The 25,418-nt window shown below is 41.0% G+C and overlaps 1 protein-coding gene across 2 annotated transcripts in view; it reads right to left on the minus strand.

Moving 5' to 3' along the window:
- The window catches only part of pear1 (platelet endothelial aggregation receptor 1), a 55,377-nt gene extending 36,991 nt beyond the window's left edge, over positions 1-18,386 (minus strand). The window contains exon 1 of one of the 2 annotated variants that reach the window (XM_065958056.1): positions 18,170-18,386. Coding sequence is in view for 1 of the 2 variants with exons in the window: in XM_065958055.1 (XP_065814127.1) it covers positions 15,615-15,640 (26 nt within the window). In the remaining variant the exon portion in view is untranslated. Of the gene's footprint in view, positions 1-15,614; positions 15,763-18,169 lie in introns of those variants that run through there. The other variant, XM_065958055.1, reaches the window with a different exon arrangement.
- Between the last annotated feature and the right edge of the window lie 7,032 nt (positions 18,387-25,418).

Raw genomic sequence — 25,418 nt, forward strand, 5'->3', positions numbered from 1 at the left:
AGCCCTGCAACCATGTGTGAAAGAGCGATGACCCCTAGCTCAGGGAAGCTGTTTCTAAATATGGCCTCCAAATACAAACATAGAACAACTGAATCAAGTTTTAGATGCATATCATTACTTAGAATTTATCTCAGAATCTTTCTCTCCGATATTTATCATCACTCTCTGCGTCAAATAACCCTGCATGTGAAACAGGACGGGGGAAGTGTAGAGACAGGAGTGGAGAGGGGGAGCTGAGGGATGGAGGAGGTGTGTCTGAAGAGGCTGTTTTAAAAACAAAATCGGCCCTTAAAGTTGCAAAGTAAGCCTTAAAATCATCTCTTAAAACCTCCTTTTAAAGAAATGAATTCTGACATTTCTCTCTGGCTCTTAACATCTGTGGGTTTTTCATATGCCGTTATCTTTCTGTATTTTTGTGAAGTCTTTCCGTAACCCTTAAGATGTGCTTCATAAATAATCCCTTCACTTTTACACAAGTGAGATGAGTTACCAGCATGGTAAGTGGGAGTAGACTTATAATCTTAAGGTCTGCTTGGGTGAGGCATGAACCTACGAATGAAAACCTTAAAGTGCCTCAGCACTCAGACCAGCGACGTTACAGTTGGTTGAGCCTATTAACTTTAAAAGCTCAATGGCAAATATGGACACTTCACCGAATCGACCAACCAATCGTACAAGAACATTTGTCATTCAGCCAATGACAGACTTTCATGATTACAGGTCCGACCCAAACTTTGCTGTGGTCCATCCAAAAACAACAGAGCAGAGATCCTGAGGCAGGAGACAAAAACTCCACTGAGTTACTTTAAAGTGTTAACATGAAAGTTAAATCCAGGAGGATGCAGAGTGTGATGACCACACCTTTTCCTGGAGCGGTTAAACGTGAATTAGATAGACTAATGTGTGTGTGTGTGTGTGTGTGTGTGTGTGTGTGTGTGTGTGTGTGTGTGTGCGTGCGTGCGTGCGTGCGTGTGTGTGTGTGCGTGCGTGTGTGTTTATGTTGGAAACAGACTTTTCTAGTGCAGTCAGAAGGTGGTGCATGTACGGTAGTGTGACAGACTCTGTCCCCGCGGTGACGGAGAGCAGAGTCTGTGGATAACAGTGGTAGGAGTGATATGGTCACCATGGTAACACTGTTGTTTTGAACAACATGGACATAAACATGAGTTCAACACTGAGCAGAGTGCCAGACTGAATCTGTACAGACTTCAGCCTGCTGCCAGTCCTAGCTGAGGCTTAATAACAAGCAGTTTTAAGGTTAACAGATCCGTTATAAAACACGCAGCTCGAGATTTTTAAAGAGAGACGTTAAACCTGGAAAACTGGGGGAAAAAAATGGTCCAAATCTGTCGGAAAAGTTGTTGACAAAGCTAATGTTGTAAGTCCAACCCGTCTTAAGTTTGATCGGGCAGTGAGAGAAAAAGATTACGGCAGTGTAATTTTGCGATTTAAACGCAAACTAATTCAGGGCCATCTTTCAAGATCTTTCAGATCTACTCCAGCCCTCCATGTTTGAGCTGACATGGTACAAGGACTGATGTCGCCGACTTTAGAGCGGCAGTCAGGAGAAGATCGATAGTGCAACAACACAGGAGTTAAACCAAGGAGCCCAGGGTGTTAGTCCAGACCATGATGCGTTTCTTTAGCTTAACCAAAGGCAGAAAAAGGACGCTTAAGGGTACCATAAAACAGACCTGGACACACAGACAGAGGACACGGCGATGCATCAGAGTAAACAGACTCAAATCAGACGCTGCTTTGATGTCAAAGACGACTTTGATTAAGCGAAAGTGTTCGACAATCTGCGAGAAGATTAGACATTCAGAAGATTACACAAACACACAAAACAGTTGCGTTAGGTTTTCATTTAGCCCACTTTATAACCTCCGCACAGCACATGCACAGCTGTTTTGTGCCATTCTGAATTAACATTTACATTTTGCATGCTTTGAACACATGCATCGCTCCTTTTACAAGAGCACAACTGAACACGGAGTAAATTCAAACAAATGCTTCATCTGAAATCTTCGGGGACGCTGATGAGAAAAGGAATAAATAATCCATGTTTTCTTCATTCATGAAATGTTTGCTTAGTGCAGATGTGTGTGTTCTGATGTGGTTTACACTCAAATTCTCTTTTGTGTTGTCAGCTTAGGGCTTTCTGCCAGGAGGCCTCTTTGCTCCCCTGTTGCTTGACACGTTTGAGGCTCGTGCGCTCTGCACACAGGCCCACAGTGCAAACTGCTGCCCGGCCCTCCACACTGCAGACTGAAACCACAGGGAGGATGGCTGTGGCTTCAATGGTCAGAGAGAGCAGAGGGGTCCAGAAAAACAACTTTAACCACTAAGACAGTGTGACAAATACACCGTCAGAACTTTACGGAGCAGAACAAACAAAAACACAGACTCAAACACCTTGGATTGAAATCATGTCTGGTCTTTGAAAAGTAAAGTTTTATGCAAAGTTCTGGGACTGAAATGGTGGAAAAACCCAAAATGGAGGCTCTGGCTGAGGTTTCAGAGCGACATGACCATACAGCGCTGTAATTATATGTGCCGTAATGCTCTGTTGATCATACTGGTTGCAGAGACACATAGAGCTCTTATAAAACTCGCAGCTCCTTCCACAAACCGTGACCAGAAAACACAGCTTTGCATTGTAAACGTTCACAGTAAGAGCACGGGCGAAAAACCTCTCCGTCCACAACACAAGACGGCCGCAGCTTGTAAGAGAACAAAATTCACAGCCTATAGAACCGCCGTAATGTAGTTCTGTTTAATGCAGACAACCATATTGTCACAGTTCATTATAACATGAACCATCTGATTCCACAGTGTGGCTCTGACATCATGTGGCAGAGTTAAATCCTTAGTTATCTGTTGGTTAGACAAACCATGAAAATAACTGAAAAGAAATGACTTTAACTCCACATTTTGTAGATGAACCCCAAAAGCCAATTGTGTTATTCCAGTGTAATTAACTGTTGTACCAAACTACATATAACATATTTTACCTTAATAACCTTGGGTTTCAAAACGATGCAGACAGCAAGACCTGCAATTGGTCCGCAGGGTATTTACATCATTTCCCCCACATTCAAAAATCTTCAGAAGGACAAACAAATCCAACATTGTACACTGGCTTTCAGTTGCCATGGTTTCCTATTCACAGACAAGCAGAGAATGTGGTGTAACCGGTGACTGGCGATATAACTAGCATAAAAATCACTCTGCCAGCTCGAGTTTTTGGGCGGAGTATTGCAGAGCTACGCAGACGTACTAACACACGAGGTGCTAACAACAGAATCTCTTGAGATGCATAAACCAGGCTTGTGAACACACTGCTTAAATGAAAAACAGTTTCCTATTGGTGGTGCTAAGTGAAAGCCATAGGATCATTAGAATCATCTGCGCACCATCAATGCCTGTTCCAGTTTTACCCTGACCCACGCAGTACGGCTTCAAAGATCTGGACTGACCGATCGACGCTGCCTCAGAGCTCCACTTCAAACACGACAAAAGGAAAAGCCAAGTTTTAACACAAACTGCATGCATCCTTTAACACAAACCACAACACAATAGCGTGAGGAATTTCGAACTTTGCTGAATCATGCTGTAACTATTTGAAAAGTCCTCTGCCGTGACGAGTCAATAACGAGGAAATGTGTAACGGCTGAAGCCTTTGATTGATCCGTTGGAATGTGTCGTCGTTTCAGCCTGAATCACAGAACGTGTTGTTGATTCAGACGCACACTTCATCCTCATCTCTTCCTGAGCTTTACTATCAGACTGCTGCTCTACATCCAGTCAGGAAACTCTCTCTTCACTCCGTCCATGATTGTATCAGTGAGTCAGTAACTCTTTTGGTTATTTGAATGATTTATTTTCTTCATGATAAGACTACAGTGTTTCCCCTAGGTTTACAGCGTTGGGGGGAGGGTGGGGACAAGCTGACATGCCGACACGATGACACAAACACTTGAAGGAATCTTGGTGTTCATGTGTACTTTTAATGACAGATGTCCTTTTCTATCGGAAAGGTATCCTTAAATGACTTCTTTCCCTGATTTCTGACTCTATCCACTATCCGATCCCTACAATAAAGGCACAAAAAGCACAAAAATAAATCTTAAAAAACTAAAAAACTAAAACTTTTTTTTTTTTTACTTGAACTTTGTTTAGGGGGACCGCCCCCCTAATATAATGGTAGGGGAAACATTGAACACTGGACTATGACTCAAAACTCATACGGTAGCGTTATGGGGATGTTTAATTTCTTCCAAATCTCAAATTAGGTAAAACTAATTGTATAGTCAGAATATTAAAATATCTTCTGTGCTGTGTTCTTATATTTCAATTAATTAATCAAATTTAGTTACTTCTTTTTCCTACTGTACCATTAGTTTGCTAATATCCTCAACAGAAATCAGCCAATTGTTGAGCCTATTGACAAAAGGTGATGATTTTAAGTGATAAAACATATAACTGTAATATGTTTGTTTTTTTATTATTCAACTGAAAAGGCTGTCCTGATGAAGACTCAGTAGAGTCACATCCCTGTTTAATTAAGTCTTGACTTTCAGTTAAGACTGCTTCTCCACACTTCAAACTTTGTTTGTCATCAGGGCAGTCAAACTTTTTTATTAGCTATTCAACCTTTGTCCCCTGTTCCTGAAGAGAACCTTATTCCTCTATTTTTTAACCCAGTGCAGCGCTCACTTCTGCCATTTTTCCGAAAAGGCTGTCAATTCCCATATTTAAAGGGAGAATGTGTGGCTTTTCCATCCAGTAGAACTGGAAAACTTCAGATGTCAAATATTTTTGCTTGACAATTTTTAACACTTTATCAAAACAAAGTACAGCTGAATGAATGATTGTATGACAATTTGTTCTGGGAACTCATCTCAATATTACCCCCAAATTATTTTTCTCTGTCCAAAAGGTTTTTATTTGAATGATGAGGATGACTCAGCAGTGTTTCAAACATTTAAACACCTACAAATTGAGTATGTTCCTACTTTATGTTCTTGATCTACCTATTTAGGCTTTGTGATTGTCTGTTGTCTACTAACCTACCTTCACAATGCAAACTCAAAACATGTAAAAATCCAAACTTCTGCTGAAGTGAGGGTGCATCTAATTTTTCTCAATGTCATATCTTGAACTTTTCAGAGCCTGTATTTGGTCTGCCTAAATGGTACTCACATTAAATTCTGCCGTTGATCCCTGTGATGTTTTCATCCTAATTCTCTGTACACATCCGAGTCTCTTTCTCATGCTCGCATTTCCACCATGACACGCTAACTTCATAACGTTGCTCTCTTTGCTTTATATCGCCTCCAAAACAAACGACTCCTGTCCTCCTCTCGGGGTCAGAAAGTTGTGGGAAACGTTGTATTAAAACGAGATTCATTAGGACCTTAAGTCACTGTGTCCCGAGCTGATCTCCCCAAGATGAAACTATGCAAAGGACAACACTTAATTCAACCATATTTATTAGCCCAGTTCCTGAAACATATACAGAACAGCACACAAGGTCAAGAGCCTTTGAAATCTTCAGAGGAGCAAAGAAAACAGACACAACCTCGGGGGAACTCTTACAACAATCACAATCTGTCGCTGTTTGTGTTTCTCTGAGCAGAGTAAATCTTTGCAAAGAGAAAAAAACTTTGTAACTTTATTATGCATGAAAGCAAACAGCGTCAATGCATGCAGGATCATGTTTCTCAGTCTTTGATCCTTTCTCTAATCCTTTCTTTGTCTAAGACGAGTACTGCGTTGATCACAGAAGTTAAAGCTGTCTTTGCTGCAGATGTGCAACAGCATCACACAGGAGCTCTGCATCGATAGTCCATTGATTCTCTCCACATTGGTGCTTAAATTTCATCCCAATTCCAGCCGGCTCTGTTTGCAATGAGGCTGTGTAGAGCGGAGAAGCAGCTACGAGAAAACTAAAAGTCCTTTCTTTTTACTGATGGAGGCGGTTTGTTTTGTGACTGTGGTTCACTCTCCGTCTTCTCACAATGGGTGAAAATCAAATTGAGTTGCTCTGGTTTTGGTCGTAAATCGATTCTGAAAACTGTATGTGTAAGTGGTTTTCAAGTTAACACAGCTACATCTTGCATTTAATGGTTGTACTGTAGCCAGGGAGAGCTATTTCCAGTTGGCTGCAGGGTTTCATATCATGTTTCTAAAGGATAACTCGGCCAGTATGGTTGATTTTTCTTATTGTCAACAAATCCCATAAAAAACCAAAACCAGAAATGAACACATTCTACTAATAACTCTGCTCCCTTTGTAGCCAGAGCCTGCTAGATCGTATTTCCATGTTCGACAGACCTCCATTGGTGTTCATAATCTATGAAAATAAATCCCAGCATGTTCCGTTACTACGATAAACATGGGGACTGTAGTTTATTTCAGGTCAGTCCAGCATACACCATCCTGCTGCCTTTAACACTCACTAGACAACAAACACGTATTCATCCACAGTTAAAAGTCCACAACCGATGCACTTTTTGACTTCTTTTTCAATACTTTTTTCTTCTAAAAACTACAATAACCAGCTGTCTTTCCTGTAATGATTTTGCTTAGGTAGATGTTTTGAAAGAATCATGTCTTCAGTAGAAACCGTATTTTGGGGCGGCAGTAGTTCAGCATTTAGGGACTTGAGATGGGAACCGGAGGGTCGCCGGTTCTGAAAGTTGGTCTGGTAGCTGGAGGATGCAGGGCTGCAGGGCTCTTCCCGAGTACTGCCTAGGTGCCCTTGAGCAAGGCACCGAACCCCAAACTGCTCTGGTGCGCTCCCTGCATTGCAGTGTGTAGCAGCCCCACTCTGACACTCTCTCCACTATAATGCATGTCCACAGGTCCTGTTTGTTTATGTGTGTGATTCGGGCCTATGTGTGTGAGAAGCATGTCTCTCAATTATTTCCCTAAGAGATAAATAAAGTATAAAAATCTTTTAATTTAAAAAAAAAAAAAAAAATCATATATTGTCACTTCTGGCTGAAAAATGTAATGAATGAAATAAAGCCCACTCAGTCAACTTTTGAAATGGTTGTCCAAAATCCACTGGATGAAGTCATGATGGTAATGGTCTACTTCTTATAGGAGTCAATGGTGGGATAAATTGGGCTTGGAGAGTACTTTAGAGTCAGACTTACACATTCTTGGTTTGTTTTGTTTTTCATGTCTGTTGACAATAAGTAAAATATAGAACATCTGTCTCAGCCTTTAAATCTTTAGCTGTGAAATGAAGCTAATATTCTACAAACATATCATCAATCATAAATGCAAACTATAATTGACTTGTCGGTGGAACAACTTTGATATAAAGGCTCTAGGGTGTCACAAAAGCATTGTGCACATCTGGATGTCCTTCAAGTGTGATAACATATGCAAAAGCTATCTGTATCTATTTCACAGCTTTGGCCATCGTCACAGTCCGTCCATCACAGGCAGGAGGTCCCTCACTGTTGTGCACTTCTTCTTGGACTCGTAGTTTGTTACGAGGCGAAACGGGCGATCACATAGCAGCCAAATAAAGGAGGAAATGCTGAACCACTGCAGGCAACCGAAATGTGCCAACTCATCACAAACCTCTGCATCCAACATGGACGTAAACACAGATGTGCACACACAAAAACTCGACCTGTTCCATGTACCAAAACACACACACACACACAGAGGCACCGTGGTTTCTTTTCTTTCCATTACAACCTTTGTTTTGGCCGAGGAGCGTGCAGATTGCTTACTCTTGCGGTCTCGACCCTCGTGGTAGGGGAGCTGCCGTCTAAACTCTGTTGGAGAGGTGTGAAATCAGACCCCATCTACTTTGGCAAAAACTACCACTAACACAGAAGCTGAAAGAGCTCCAGTGTCTGCAAAACCACAAATTTCAAAAGATTATTTTACATAATTCATGCTGCATTTAAAAATAATTTCTTATAATTTGACAGATGCCTACTGTGTAAAAACAGATTCATGTTTTGTTGATGCATGTCGGGTATGAGCTTCTTGGGGGGTCTTTGGTGCCAAACAAGATGGTCCTGATCCCTCTGAGTGACTGCGGTGACTAAAGAACATAACGGGAAGCAGAATCTTTTACTGAGACACAAGATTTAAGAACGACATATATCATTCTGCGTGGATTATGTTCCCACGCAACGGCCTTAATGTGAGTCTTTAAGTCCTGGGCTGGCTGTATTAAAGAGAAGCAATTTACAGTAAGAGACTTAAACCGCGCTGCATCTGGTTTCAGTTAAGACAACACTTCGATTGTGACTGGATGGCAGTTTTTTTTCTCTCTCTCTCTCTCTCTGTTTGCAGCTGCCACAAAAACAGAGAGCTCGGAAACATTTGAGCATTTGAGTGGCGATCTTTTTCTGTAGCTGTTGATAAAACATTTCTGCTGTTTGTATCCAGGAATAACCGATATTAACATTTCTTCTCCGAAAGGGAAAACAATGTGACACTTGGATGATTTACCAGTGACTCAAGTGTTGCTGCTGCCTCCAGAGTGTGAGCTTCACACTGCGAGACAGATGTGTGTTTCAATTACTGCCATGTGGTCAAGCGTAACAGAGGTATATATACCTTTAAAGGAAAAAAAAAAGAAGAAAAAAACCTTAAATAAGAAGTACATGCTGTTTTCACACTTGCACCCCAGGACAATTCTAGAATGGTTTAGGACTGCCCCTGAAATCTTCTTGAGATGCTTTGTTCATATATGTCCCTCACTGTGCTGAGATTGAAGGACTGAAGGAGGAGGAGGAGGAGGAGGAGGAGAGGAAGAAAAGGAGGTGCTCTGAAGGAAAGACAGGACTCCAGAAATCCAAGAAATTCAGAAAACGCAACATTCTGACTCTACAGTGACAGTTTTTAGCCTTTTTTTATCAGTGCTTAAGAAAAAAAGAAATGTTCTCCTTGAGTGCAAAACGCAAAGAAAAAAGTAGTGAGTCATTTTCTGAGTTAAATGTCTGGGATAAAATGTGTTTAGATTAGAGGGTAACATCAAGAAGGTGTTGGAAGAAGTACTGGTGCTGCTTATATACTTCATCCTCTGTAACCAGGAAAGGCTTGAAGCAGCAGCAGCAGCAGCAGCTCAGCACCACCAACACAGGTATCACCACAACAGTTATCAGTTATTATCTTGATTAGCTCTCCGTTTCTATCCCTATTTCCAGGAAGTCCAGCCCGGGCCAGTAAATTCCTCAAAGTTAAACCCTGCTGGTTTACAGGCCGACCTACTGCATATGGTGTGCTGCCTTTTTGGAGGACGAAGTGGAAACCTGCAACTTATTAAACTGATCATTTTAGAGCCTTTTTTTTTTTTTTTTTTTCAACACATAGCCCCCTGAAAAAAGCTCAGTCTCTCTCCCTCGCTCTCTCTCTCCAGATGGGCCTCATCCTGCAACATCTGGAAGTTAAAGCCTTATTTTCTTCGCTCAAAAACTTCGGCCACGTGTGCTACCCTGAAGGTGAACCCTCATAGATGTTCCTTTACTTAGTCTTAGTCTCTGTGCTTTTCCCAGCAGTGTCACATAGACTGAAACCTTTTCAAACCCCACAGGTGGTGCCATTAATCCACTTTACTGGACCGCCTCGTGGCTAAGACAGGGATGAAAGTAGAACCTTCAGTGAGTGCTCGAGCTAATTGAAAAGTCTTGCGCGGCCGTCTGCATTGTGCAACATATTATTAGCCTCTCGGGGCTTTTTGCTACGACACCTGCATGGCTGTGCATCACAACAGGAAGGCAGAGGGCAAAGAGGAGATGAGAGCCAGATACAGACCACCACACAGGACATCCTGGGCAGCACGGTGGGAGGGCAAACTCAGGAGAGGAATGGCTGCAGTGGCCTGTCATCTTGTTTGGGTATGACGTTCCAACTCAAGGATAATAAGTGAGGAGGAAACTGTTGACACTTTTGTTTTTTTGCAGATTCCCAAAGGCAAACAGGGGCAGGAGGAAACACAGCATGTCTTCTGTGAGTCAGAGACCCGTTCCACACATGCGACAAAACTCCTGAAAATAGAACATACGTTTTCCGGGGTGAGCTGCATGCAAATTTTTCACTTAAAATGTATACATTAGTTTTCCCACCGGCCTCCAAAGAAATTTTCCTCAAGTCAATGTGAAGAGCAGGTACTATTCAGGAAAATTCACAGCGAAGCAAGTGGAATCTGGGAATGGATTTTTTTCCCTTCTACTTCAGAAGAAATATTGAATCAGTTGTTTTAACACAAAAGTTCCTGAATCTTTTTGAAGTCTTCATCTTGCGTCCGCTGCGAGTCTGTTCTATCTTTGTGCATGTTATGAAGCAGCGTCATACTCTTCTGTGCTCCATGTTTGTTTTTTTCCACTCATTTGTGAAACTGCACAAAAACACTAGTATGAAGACAAAAACTGTCAGCATTGCTGAGCACACTGATAGAGCGTCTGCCATCTTGGAGTGTCTTTTTGACATTATATCTTGCCTCCTGAGACCCACCGCCCCCCACCGCTCTCCTTTGTCTAACAGGGAACATCTCCCGTGGTGAAGGACATGTATGAAAGAGGAACCTGGGATTATTTCAGAGGCAGAAGTTCTCGACATTTTCTGAAGTGCGTTTGTTTTTCATAGTGGGGCTTCTTACTAAGCTACTTGAAATCAATTTCAACCATTTGGCAATTAATAAGCAATTCAGTTGTTAACACATTCACAAAAGCAGAAGTGATAACTGCGTATCTTGTCAGCACTTTATTGATGATAACACAAGTTTCTCATTACTTTTAACACCACAACTCCCTGGTTAACTATTATCCGTCGGTGTCTATTAATGTCATCACTTTATTTCACTTTTCTTTCACAGGGCAAAAGAAAAACATGTTTTCATGTAAATCAAACCCTGTCCCTACAGTCCCTCAGGCCCCTGCTCTCTCCTCTGTCTTCAATCAGCTCTGCAGAGGCACACAGGAATGAAAACTGGGACAAACAATAGGAAGCAGATAGGAAACATCTTGCATGTACATCCAGGTCTGCATCTCTACACTCTCTTCCTCTGACATGTAAACAGAATTGAGTTGGGAATAAATTCAGGCGCCTAAAAGGAAAAGTCATTCAACAGAGCCATCAGACCTTCACTGGCTCGCCTTCTCCCACTTCTTTTTTCCAACAGAATTCCTTTTTTTTTTTTTTTTTGGCTTCTGTGTCCATTTTCACAAAGATCCCTTTTTTCCACATGGAGCCTGTGTTGTTTTGAGTAACGGGGACACTGAAATAATGATAATCTGTCATCTCACTTTTCCTGAGCACAAGTTTGTCTTTCAGAAGTGGCCTGGAAAAAACGAGGGGGAAAAAAAGAAAATAAGTCCTCTCATAAAAATGCAAGATGGACGACTGAGCGAGTCGCAGCTTAACACAGCTGGTGGAGTGGATCAGGATCTGGGTCTGAGCAAAAAAAAAAACATCAAAAGTTTGAGCTCAAGTCCAAATTGTGCCAGGCATGACACAGAGGCCATTTGTTTTCCACATGCAAAACGCATATTTTGAATGGTAAAATCATGAACTTCAGTTTTATAACTTGTAAAATAAGTATTCTTTGCTCCATCTGCATGACGTATTAACTTCGATGAATAAAAAACAACAAAAATCTTAAAGATAATTCAGTTTTTGTCACAGGGATGAAAGCAAACAGCGAGACGCCTTTGCCTTATTTCATCTAATTCTACATCTCAGATTGTGTGTGTGACACATAGACACCAAAGAAAGCCCCTGAAGTCTTAATGAACAATGTCTCCACTGCTGCTCCACCCTCCACCCCAAACACCACCCACCAACCACCAACATAAGCAACTTCAGGAAGGACCCTCACCACAGTACAAGTAGTCTGTGGTCACCTCATCAAGCCGCAGCAGGCAGGCTCCTCCTTCTGTTACAGCCCCAAACCCCCCGACCCCAGCTTTTTATGATTGGTTGTTTGAGCCAAAGCCCGAAGAAACTGTACATGTTCTCTCCCCCCCCCAACCCCCAACCCCCCGCCAGAGCAGAGCGAACGACCCAAAACCCCCGAGCTGGAGGGCTGCAGCAGAATCTGATCCAAATTACTTGTGCGGCTGCAGAGCACATGGGTTTGAAAGGCTTATATAAGCCTGTGGTAGGAATATTCAACCCCCGTCACCTTCTGTTGAATTCCCTCAGCTCTTTTGTCTTTTTTATCCAGACTATTTTAGCATCAACAAAACAAAGCTCAAGGTCTAGAATATGGATGTGTTTTAGACTTTTTATTCAAACATTGTTGTATAAAACTGTTAAATGAGGGCGCAAATTATCCAATCACAATTTGCAAAATCTTACAGATAAATTAAAGTATTTTTTCCAGCAACAGTTTTGGCTGTTGACATGTCAGTGTGCGGATCAACACACAACATAAGGAACAAGAGGCCAGCCACTACCAGCCGCATGCTCATTTACTTGAAACACAACAAGCAATGAAGCTGAAACAAGCAAACACAACCGAAGATGCTCCCAGAAAGAGAGTGGTTACGACTCAGACATGCCCACTTCAATGCAGAAAATCTCCTTGATGGTTCTTTTACATAGCGAACATGTTGCATTTATCTTAATTGTATTTGTGTTAAATCTTTTAAAGGGCAATTACATTTATTTATTATGACAAATCCACTTTGACAGTGTTTTTGAACATATATTTGGGTAACCTGAGTTTCTTCAGACCCACACAATGTGAAATAAACCCATCCACTTCTTTGTTTGTGGTCTGCATAAGTCTTAAAACAGAGAAAAATGCTCCATTTCAAATTTGGGTTAGGTCCACCCATGGACTCCACTCCCAGCCTAGAACAAAACTTTTGCACAGGTCTGCCATTTTTATTCTCACTAGCAAAGGAGTGATGTCTACTGGGGGCTCATTGCATTTAAAGAGACACACACACCAAAACGGAGCGTTCTGAGAGAGCTGGTTTATACAGGCTCACAAACCTCCTCTGGTGCTTGATTCATGTTATATTTTGACCAAAGCACAGCACAGATGTTTCATTTAGACCACAGGAGACTGTTTGAAAAGGTGGAGAAGGGGCATAATATGTCCTCTTTAAAAGCACTTTGCTAGGCATCCTATAGCAGGAACTGTCACTGACATGTATGCACATGCAGGTGCACAAACATAATGACCCTTGCTCCAACTTGAATACATTATTTGGGCCTTACACACACAAAAAAACACTCTTTATCATAAATAAGCTTGAGTCTTCCTCTCCACCATCCCAGTCCGAATGCATTCATTCATTAGCTAAGTGCGTAGAGCAGGCGCCCCCTGAACAGAGACTTATAGTCCTGTTCAGGGGGGGGGGGGTCGCAGGTTTGACTCCCAGTCTTAACGCCATTTGGTACATGTCATCCTCCACTCTCTCTCCCCTCATTTCCTGTCTCTCTTGTCTGTGTGTTCAAATACAGGCAGAAAGGCCCCAAATGAATCTTAAAGAAAACATGTCCATTGAGATGTTTAGGACTAGACCAATGAGGTGTGACCATCATACTACCATGCCTCAAATAACTACACAAACAAAGACCTATGTAAGTGAGGCTGTGATGTCACATAAATAACACACACATGCCGTGTGGCTGATGGGTTTAAGCTTGTCAAGACAAACTGTGGCCTTCAGAAGACAACATGCAGACACTCTGGGTACCCTCCATGATGTCACAATAAATTTTCAAAAATGACACGGCACTGGGGATCAGATTAACAGTAATGGCTCTAACCCCAGTTCTTCTTCTTCTTCTTTTTTTTTTTTTTACTCTTTCCTTCCTTGAATCCTTTGTGTCTTTGTCCAGTGTCATCTCCTATCAAAACATATCCAATGACTCGTCTGAACCCGAGTCCTCTCTTAGACAAACAGATGGCATGGCAGGCAGATCTCCAGGTGTCAGACAGGAGACGGGTCAGATCCGTGAAAATGGTTAACCAGAAGAACAGTGATAGTCCAAACATGTCTGGAGACGGGCAGGCGCATCTGAGTGGCTACTTCCCTTAAAATATTAATAAAGATGGCCTCAGAGAGACACCTTAGGGTTACTATTCCCATGCAGATTTAAGACAGAATGAAACAGATAAACCTGAATCAAAATGAAGTACGAATTCTTGGAGAAGAAAAGTTCAGACTTCCTGGTGTTTTGTGGTTGCCAGAGTAGATGTGAGGTCAGGAGTCTAAACCAGGTGGCAGAGATTTCACTCTGATAGTTAATCACATCTCGCCTTCCTCACAGATGTTTTTATGCTTTACAGAGTGCCAGGGCCTTCTTCGTGAAAAAAGATTTCATTCACATGTTGCAGACAATAAGTGCAAAAGTGCAAGAAGTGGATGATTTTACAGCTCGAGGACTCTGTTTCCAAAACAGTTTGATGGTTTTATGGCTCGAAACACACGGGGGATGTGGACTGTTAAAACGTCAGCCGATATGTCAGTGAGTGAGCATGAAAAAGCTCAATAGGCAATATGCTATTAATATTTATGTATGAGAATATACGAGTTTAGATACACTTTGAAAAAAAGGGAGTCATAAATCGAGCAGATGTGAGTCATCTTGTGTCCTTTGTATTTGTGATGGAGAGGAAAATGTGAAAATAACAGAATAAAAACAGCAGGTGGTAGATGTCATGGAAATAATTATGCTGATGGGCTAAAACTGTGACATTAACAAAGCACAGTTGTTCAAGTCACACCTGGCCCCCCCGCATATCCTGTTCCTCAGAACCCTCCGCATGAATTTCTGCTTTCATACTGAAACCTCTGCGCTAATTTCCTTTTACAAGAAAACCTCTGACCTCATGCTCTTTCTCCAAACTGAGATAGACACTGTCCAAACTATGTTTAGCATTAAATTCATAAGTCTGCCCGACAACAGAGGTTGTCTATCAACCTCTGCCTTTTACATATAAAAGCCTGTTTTCTCTTTGTCCTCTTTGCCACATACTGTTCTTGTACTCTGTGGCTTGCTCGTCTCTTTGCAAACAGAATTAAAAACTCTCATTACAGAAATGTCCAGCACAAAGATTAATATTGTAAAGAGCTCTATATATGCTAACTTGTTTGTTTTTTCTCTCCTTTTGATTGAAGGAAGAAGACTTTTTGATCCAGTAGATGTCGCCCGTGAGCACCAGCTTGAAAACCAAAACAAACTGCTGTTTGACGACACCTCCGCTATTCTGAAGCCTCCGCTCTCCTCCAGCGGCACACCTCCAACCCCTTCTCCACTCGCTTTGAATGAAGGAGCGATCAATTAGAACGCACCATAACAAAGCACCATTAAGCACAAGCGGTGGACAAAATAGTGCTTTGCTCGAGCTGCAGTTGCCTGTACCCCATATCCTAAACTCTACAGATCTTTAACAACTTTTTATATTTTTACTTCAGGCCACAAAAAACGATGATACAAGTGAGACACAGCGAGTTTATGAACCCATCTTTAGTTAATCAGACTCTTACATCTCAGAGTCCTAGAAAAAAACAATCAGTGTCACACATCGAGCAAACACGCGAAACAACAAGCATGAAAGCATCAACCACCCTCGTTATACTCTCACATCTGCACTTCATCTCAAACTGCTTCACCTGATTAACTTTCCCCGACATGACATGAGCGAGCTGAGTCACACATCACGCTCAGGATGTCACACGCTTGTTTTGGCTGCAGCCACCACGCCGCCACGTTTCATCAGCCTGAGTCAGCTCCTCTGTGACCCTAAAACAGACCAAGAGGTGGATCCAGATATCTGTATGTAAAAATCAAACACAGCAGAGGCTTAAGAGGAGGAGGAGGAGGAGGAAGAGGAGGAGGAGGAGAAGAAGGAGGTGAGGAGGAAACAGCAGACCTCCTCCCAGCAACTTCCTCTGCAATGAGTCGATAGAGAAGAGCTGCCAGAGGAGCTTTTTCTGACTCACACTCTGTTGATAGAAGCTGGAGACATTTCAGAGCAGAGACGCCAAGAAACTCAAGAAAAAGAAAAAAAAAAAAACAGCAAGTGCATAACGTGATGACACAAAGCCAGGAGCTCACTTAAACAAGTGCTTTAATCACTTGTTGATGAGCTGAGAGATGGTTTGATTATCTGAAGAAAAGAAAAAAAGCGGCCTACATGCTTTGAAAACTAGCAGAGAGAAATCAAGTAGATGATGGGCAGTTTATTTTCAGAATAACAAAACATTTTCTCTTATTTTTTAGAGATACCGATGTTTGGTTCATGACTTCTTCTGGTGTCAGACTCCCACAATGCAACATTTTTTTCCACCTGTAAGAGTCCTGACCTGAGTTTTCCATCATGGATTATCCCACTGGACCATTTATCATCCAACAAATCCTGAATACAAACTTAGACTTTAAGACTTCAAGGTCTCCAAGCCTTCTGAAGACAAAAACCACTCTCTGTATCGCCTCCTTGCCCTCCTTAAATCTCCTCTCTCCTCCTTTTCTCTCCTCCTGCTGCATCATTCAAAGGCTGTCTCCAATTTTTTATAAAGTTAAATGAATGCATACACCTTATTGTTAAGCAGAGTAGCAATTCTGCACAATGTTTGTTTCTGCTTTTAACACTTCTGATTACAGATTAGTCACTTCACCTCAGCATGAGTGATAGAAATCATCATAGTACTAAGTAAAAGTACTTTATTTAGGTGCAGTGACAATAAGCTAAATTATGCAAGTATTGTAAGCAAAAGGAAACGGTTCTTTGAGGATCTAAAGTACAAAAAGATTCCTATAGGATTGTTAGACCCTCATGTAAATTAGACTGCTTGTTGATAAAAAAATGTATTCATCATTTAACGTTCTATCTTTTAGAGTATTTTACATTAGAGAATCACATTTCATGAGCTCATCATTTATTAGAATCAATATTGACCTCAGAACTGAGGTACAGCTGGGGGGCTGGTGGCACAGTGGTTACTGTGTGCGCTCCATGTACAGAGGCTATAGTCCTCCAAAGCGGGCAGCCCAGGTTCAAATCCAACCTGTGGCTCCTTTCCCGCATGTCACTCCCCTCTCTCTCTCTCTCTCTCTCTCTCTCTAACCCTCGCCCTGATTTCCAAATATCCACTGTCCCATCTCTCCAATAAAGGCACAAAAAGACAGAAAAACTTTATGTAATAAGAAAGAACAAAGCTCTTCATAAACTTCACATTTTCAAATTTTACTGCTTTGCTTTGATCGTCATTCTTACTGTATGTAGATTTTTAATTATAAGTTTAACATATGTGTACACATTATTAACAGTATGGCAACTCTGAGTTTTTATTTTCAATTTGGTGATATTTTAACATTATTTATGTGGAGGCTTTTAATAAAATCTTTCAGTTTCCTGCCTTCTCCTGCACTGTATATTCTCCATCTTTTTTCATGCAGTTAAATACTTTTTATTGTGCAAATAAATGTAAATATTAACAGTAGCATTGAATAAATATCCTATATTTGGTGTCTTTTCTGCAACAGTTCTCACTGCTCTGTACTCTCCTACAAATGGATTAGAACTGCACTGAACTATTTCTACTTTAGTAAAGTAAATCATCTGAGCACTTCTTTCACAACTGTTCACAATATGTGCAAGACAACTTTGAAATAAGCTGAAAAAAGAGTAAACCAGTGTATGAAATAGGACCCTACAACAGAAAACTCTAAGGACGATTCTCTATTTCTTTAAACCCAAAACAAAACAAAAAACAACAACCAGAATTTACATTTTTCGACACTTTTAAATCCATCACCGTCCTTTTAAAAACATCTTAACCCTCCTGTAAGAAACGCACTTTTTTTAATGAATGTTGACGTCAGAGAGAAGAAACGTTTTCCGTATTCAGCCTCAAAATAAATGACACATCGAGACAACGACACTGATAACAGTACCGACAAAGCCACAGATGACAACAGATATTATACTATATTATACAGATACTATAAGAAGGATTGAAAAGTTGCATCCTTTAACATTTCTGTGACTTTGTTTCTGTTATCCACACGAGCTGAGCCCCATTCAGTGCGAGAAAGTAGCCTACAACTTCACATCTCTCTGTCGAGTCCATAAAACAACAACTTCTGTCACAACAATTCGTCGCATCTAAAAAACCCTAAAGTCTCCGTTTAGTTCAGTTATAACCACAGAGGACATTTCACTCACCTTTCCAGCCAGGAGCTCCAGGGTTAATGTGTCGCTCTTATCGCAGGCAGACCAACACTTTCCAAAGACCAAACGAAGAAAAAGAAGAAAGTTCTTCTTTTTTTTTTAATTTAACGATTCATCCTAGCTGCAAACATGTGAGTCTCGTGCTCTTAGTAAACTCTTAAAGCGGTGTAAACATTTAGGAGAGAGTGCAAAACAGAGCAGCCGCATCTGACGTGGAGAGGGGGGGGGGGGTTGGGGGAGGGAGGGGGGAGGAGGGTCCTGAAGTGAAGCCAAGGAAAGTGGAAAAAACTGTGACACACAGAGGGGACTGATTGAATGAGGATCAGGAGGAGAGAAAAGGAGGAGGGGATGGAGCAGAGAGGATTTTTAAGGAGGGCGAGGAGGAGGTAGAGAGAGTTGTTTTTGTCTTCAGAAGGCTTGGAGACCTTGATGTCTTGAAATTTAAGTTTGTGTTCAGGATTTTCTGGGAGGATAAACGGTCCTGTGGGATAATGCATGATGGAAAACTCAGGTCATGACTCTTACAGGTGGAAAAACAGCTGGTCTTCCTCAGCATCAAGGTTGACAATCTAACCTATTCACACCTATTACAGTGGCGGTGTGTGAAAAACAAAGAGGAGTAACCACAGGTAGAAAAGAAAAAAAGGGTACTTATTCAAACAAAAAGATACAAACATAAGGCTACTTTTCAACAAAAGTTAAAACAATAAATAAATAAAAATCCATGGAAAAAGCAGTAAAACAAAAAGGAGCCACAAGAAAAAAAAACAAATGACAAACTAACAGAGTCTATGGGAATAGAAAACAAACCATCAAAGTCCAACTTAAAATCCAACAAAACGACGAAATGCCACAAGAAAAAATACACACACAAGACAGGAAGGTAGATCTAATGAACTGACACAGACCTGAATAGTACGTACTGATTTGGTCAAAATCAAGTATGCAGTATCCAGCATGCAAACAAATGCAAGATCTACAGTTTTCCAGAAATACCCGGATATCGTACTTATTTGAAAGCAATGTACATGCATGAGACCAGTACTTCTCCTATGTTTCCTACAATTCAAATCACCAGGGCGGAGATCAAAATGACGGACAGCAACGGCCAATATGATAGGAAATAATCACAAGCAGACTAAACCACACAGACATACCAACAATTATCTTATTCGAATCTCAAAATTCTACAATTCACTTGGCAGACGCTTTTATCATTAAGCGACGTACATCAGAGAGTAAGTACAACACAAGCAAGGATCTAGAAAAAAGGGAACAATGTCAGTAAGTGCAAACGATCAGCTTTGAGTCTGATTGGTCACACAGGTGCTGACAGGCATTGCACAGAGGCAAAGCACAACATTGACGGCAGTTCTTGAGAGCTCTAATCAGTATAGAAACCATCTTATAAGTCGTCGTTATCAAACAAAAACCATCGTCATTATCAGTATTAGTATACGTTCTATTAGTTAGTAGTATGTAGTAGGTGAAGCTGCCTTTTCCTCAGAGGAGTAATGCCACTCTGCTGCCTTCTGCCGTCACTCGTTTGCAAATAACTTCAGCAATATTCTGGTACCTGGCTGGCTGGTCCAGGCTACCTGGCTGATAGTGAGGTCCAATGCTGATGTTGGATGACAATATCTGGACAATTCTTCTGTTCCAGGTCATCCCAAAGTTTTTGGATGGGTTTGAGGTCAAGGCTTCAAGCAGGACAGTCTAGTTCTTCTACATCAAATTGGGGGAAAACATATTTAAAGGCTCCTGTAACTTTTGCCTGAGGATGATGTCATGTTGAAAGAGAACTACTGCCAAAAAAAAGGCAAACTTTAGTCTATAATGTATCCATGTGATGTAGTATGGAAATTAAATTAAGGGGTTTGGCCCACACTATAAAAAAACATTTTTGAACTTTTTCCTGTCTCTCTCATACGTTTCTCATTTCTTGACAGCTGTGTTATAACCTCCTCTGAGATATCTGTCAATCAGCATCGCAGCCAGCAGTTGGTGGATTTCCTCCAAAACAGTAGGCCAGGCATGATAACCAGCCTGTGCAGGACGGGTGTTTGTTCCCCCACCCCATCACCCCCCCTGCTGTGTGCTGACACAGATAAACAATCATGGAAGGAGACCTGCTGGAGCAACATCCTCACTGCCCGGAAACCAGAGCAGAGGGAAATAAAACTGTTTCCTGCAGAACAGACCAGCAGTCCCACTGAGGATCAGGACACAGAGGGGGGGGGGGGGGGGGGGGGTGGCATCACTTAGGCTTTAGATGTCCTTGTCCTGGATGAGGGTTTCTTTTACACCTAAACAAACAGCATCCATTAAATTCAAACCCTGAATTATTAATTTAGGCAATATTTGATTGTCATGCTGAATTTAGAGTAGACGATTTTTATGTTGTGCGGCTATTTAATTAAAATTTAAAATGAAACGACAAATAGTAGCTATTGCACATGCCTGCCTTTAAATCTCTCATCCTGCATAAAACTACTTTTTTTAATTTTGTGTCCCCTTGAAGCTTTATAGGACATCCTAGTGTTAATGTGTATGACATCATTTGTTCATATCTGGGATGTTGCGGAGGTGTCAAGTAACGAGGTACAAATACTTTGTTACCTTACTTAAGTAGAAATTTTGGGTATCTATACTTTACTGGAGTAATTATTTTTCAGCCGACTCCTTAGATTTCACGCAATTATCTGTACTTTCTACTCCTTGCATTTAAAAACCTTGCTACTCCTATTTCATCTCGGCTTGTTTTCATTCTGGCTTGTCATCGTTAAAAAAAAAAAAAAAAAAAACCCTATCCAGATAAATCGTGCCATCCTGATAGAGTGAATTTGACCATACAAGGATAATTGTTACTAAGCCTGCCCTGGGTAAACCAATTTTCTTGTCCAGTTTTGTTATCTTACATCCGTTGCCCTCACAGATTCCTGCAGCTAAACTTGGATGTACATTTACATTCCAATAAAGGCTATTGATAACATGCCTCTGAAGTTTGACTTTTTGCACCATTACAATACTTATAGGCAACTAGTCATCATATCTTCCGCTCCATGAAACACATGTTAATGCTCAGTAGTACACATATATGGTTCTTTAATGTATTTGCATTGTATTAAAATGCGTTCATTTTCAATGGGCATAAACGCGGCTGAAACAGGTGCATCCCAAATTTTTCAACATTAACATTTTAATATAACATTATAGTCATTATGGCCTTTAGAAAAATGTTTTTCTGGGATGTGGGGTAGAGCACTATAGGCCCCTGTGGCGCGGCCTAAGCTTTTGTCCTTAATGACATTTTCTTCCCCCTTACATTACTTTTACTTTTATACTTTAAGTAGTTTTGAAACCCGTACTTTTACACTTTTACTTGAGTAAAAAGCTTGAGTTGATACTTCAACTTCTACAGAAGTCTTTTTAAACCCTATCTATACTTCTACCTGAGTAATAAATGTGAATATTTTTGACACCTCTGGGTGTAAATATTTTTGGTCAAAGTTGCTTAAAATTAGGATGGACCATGATTTTGCTAACCTTCATGGGCCCTCCCCATTGCGACTTGGCCCCAGAAAGCTTTCCCCTTTATCCCTATTACTTTTCACAGGTGAGTGTGAGCAGGGTAGACTGGACCAGGACTTGGACCAGGGTCATCCCTGTCCTTCAGTTTGATCAGTATTTGAAGAAAATATTGAAATATAAAATATAATAAACATAAATAGATACAGTACTACAGATAGAGTTAATTCAAATACAAACACACAGATAGAGAATAGAATGGAATGTTTCTGTGTTCAGTGTGTTGATGTGTCATTTTAACATTTCAACTGTTTATGTCTCCAAAGTTACTCAGTTGTCGTTTGGTACTTTCGTTGTTTCCTCGGCAAACTGGGAGCCAGTATCAACCTACCTTACCTACCTTCCAAACAAATTGGTGAGTGTATCCTGACTAATGGCTTTTTTCACTGGCTCCTTTTTAGGTTTTTCTATGTTGATACAGAAAGGAGAACTGTATTTTGACATTTGCATCTTGTTGTTCATGAAGGTGAGAAAACAGAGGATCACTGCAGCCTCCAGGCTCCTCAGCAAAAGTCCATCCCTGGGTCTCGACATCCTGTACCTGCCAAGAGGGCTCCTGTGCTGGCACCCTTGGCCCCAAAGCCTCCAACAGGGCGACGGGCAAATACAGATGGAGCTCGATCTGGGAGGTTACTGCGCCCTGTTACACCTGACAAGGGAACTGGTAAGATCACAATACATCCTTAATGATGAAAAAAAAAAAAAAATTCACAGGATCCTTTTCTGTTTATTTTACGTTGATACACAAGGAAGTGCAGTATTTTGACATTTGCATCTTGCTGTTCATAAAAGTGAGAAAACAGAGGATCATTGCAGCCTGCAGGCAACTCAGCAAAAGTCCATCTCTCGGTCTAAACTTCCTGACGCTGCCAAGAGGGTCCCTGTGCTGCCTCCTTTGGCCCCAGGCCCTCCAAATAAGCCTCAAACTAAAAAAGGAGGAGCTCAACCTGGGAGGTTCCTTCCCCCTATCAAGGGAACAGGTAGAACATACTTAAAGGACATTTAGTGTGCAGACTTTTCTATTTTCATTATAGCCTTCTTGCGCTCGTGCACCTGAAATTTTATTACGGTTGAGTGTGCTCCTTTTCTTGCTGTTTTGAAGTTCTTCAATACACATTGTATATGAGTATAAAACAAATTCATCCATGAGTTCAATACGTTTATTTAAATATCTAAGTCAGGCTAAGTTGTTTTAAATGAAGGAAAGAAAAAAAAATATCTTTTGATCTAACAGACAAGAAAGCGTTGAGTGGAGGATACCAAGGTTGTGATGCTGCCTTTCCCTATGCCTGCAGCGAGCCTGAACCTCTGCTTCCAGCTGTTGTCGTCTGACGACTGGTAAGACACGGAAACCAGAGAGCATCAGATGTACCAACTTGGGGATTTCCTCATCTGAATAGCTATTTTATCATTATATATACACATCTATAAAGGATAAGAAAGAAATATGAACTTATTAAATGCCACCCCTTTTCCATTAGTCATTGATAAGTATTCAGTCAGCTTCCTTATATCATGTTTTAAGTAGCTGTTTTAACTGTAGGTTTGAGTTGTCAGTGTGGTTGGGTAACTTTTTCCATTAAAACATGCAGGATGAATAAAATCGAGGGATTGAAAGACGTGCGAGCACTTGCACAGCACCACATGGAGATCCTCAAACCCAAACTCCATGAAGTGAGCCTGGTTCTCATAGAGGAGGTATTTTACACGCTGTCCCCTTTGTGTTTCATGTAAATCACTACTACAGCCTACATGTATCTGTGAGTCTGCACACCACAGTATGGACTGATGATGTTCATTGTGACTGTTCAGGTGAAAAACCTTCGCTCCGCTGTCGCCTGTGAGGCTATTAGCACTCTAGCCGAGATGTATGTTCACGTCCAGAAGGCCATGGACCCGGAGGTTGAGGCTACAGGCCAAGCCCTGCTGCTCAAACTGGCACAAACCCCCAGCGTCTTTATTCATGAGCAGGTCAATCTTGCACTGAGAGCCATGGTGGAAAACTGTAGCCATGCAAGGGTCCTTAACGCCCTGTTGAACAAAGGGCTCAGGTAAGTGAAGAAAAATAAAATGTATACCTTTTATCAGCAGGAGCATTAAATATGGGTAAAAAAATGTTGCACTGGATCACATTTGATTGATTTGTTCTTTTCCCTCGTTAGCCACCTTTGTGTTGCTGTGCGATGCGGCATGGCTCGACACCTGCACCAGCTGGCTGACAGCATGGGAGCAGCCTGCATCCTCACAGATGGAAAAGGCCTCACTGAGAGCTTCCTCGCGGCTGCCTCGCAGATCGCTGTGGATGCGGCACCAGAAGTGAGGTTGGTTATCAAGTTCTGTAAACTTACTGTACAACTGTGTAAATACTTGTGGTGTTTGATTTGTTGCTCATTTTTATTTGGTAATGTAGTTTTTAAAAGTATAAACTGCTGAGCATTCTTTCACAGGAAACATGGACAAACCATCCTACATACACTGGCTCGCCACAAGGACTTTCAACGCCTGTGGAAAAAGACTATCCCTGACAAAGAACGCTATTACGTGAACAAGCTCCTAAAGAAGGCCAAGAAATGAAGAAGGGAGGGGGTTTGGGGGGTTGAAGTAGCCTCAAACACAAAGAGTAAACACCTTTACTGGAAGCTGAAAAGGTTATGTCTCCTTAGTCCATGAGTATTATCACCATTGGACCCTTAACTGTATTATTGATAATTCATCCATTTTATTCTGTCCATAAAATGATTTCATATACATCTTCTGCCCAGTTTTAGTTTTCTCTATTTATGTCAATTTAAATTGTGATGTCCCGTCTGTTTTCTTCATGAAGCACATTGGGCTGCATGCTTCACTGTATGGAAACTATTACTCAGCTGGGTTTGACCCTTACTATAATAGATAGCCAACATATTTTCAAATCTACAACTTAGCATGCAGTACAATGCATGACATGCTTGACAGAGGTAGGCATATATGGCATGCCGTTTTTTTATGACGAAGAAAATCATATAAAAGCATAAAAGCTAAAACACTGCTGCAGATGAATATATGCCAAACATAGAATTAAAATCCAGCAGAGAGAATCTATTTAACTTTAAACAAATGCAGTTCATCAATGGTATTTCTCCAGAAGTTAAAATCATACTGAAAAAGATATTCTAGCATCTTGTTTTGATGGTAAAAACTGACCTGCTGGGAAATTGATAAAATCATATAAAGAAAAAAAAAAAATTAAGCTGAGACAAGAATAATAAACGTTTATTTCAGCTGCTCAAAGGATCTGGTAAACAACAGTAGAGTGAACATAAATAGGCTAATTCAGTACAAATGTATTATGTATTATAACGTTTAAAAACCCTGAAGATGTGAACCTGTTAAGGAGTAAGGACATTTTTTGATTAAGAATAGAAAAGAAACTGATTGGTCCAATTAATGAATACTGCAGGTTAACACTTCAGTGCAATCAATGAACAAAGTTATCTAAAGAAACAATTCTTCTATCCAGTGAAGTGGTTACAAAATGATAATAAATGCACTGGCAACATTGCAGTTTATATTTGATGTAAGTCGGTAGGACACACTGCACCATGTCCTGATGTTGACGTAATAACTCAGAGGAAGCTACTTTTTGATTTGTTTCTGGAGCTTAATACCGCCATCT

This window comes from Labrus bergylta, chromosome 8 (genome assembly GCF_963930695.1).
Source record: "Labrus bergylta chromosome 8, fLabBer1.1, whole genome shotgun sequence".
Lineage (NCBI taxonomy): Eukaryota > Metazoa > Chordata > Actinopteri > Labriformes > Labridae > Labrus > Labrus bergylta.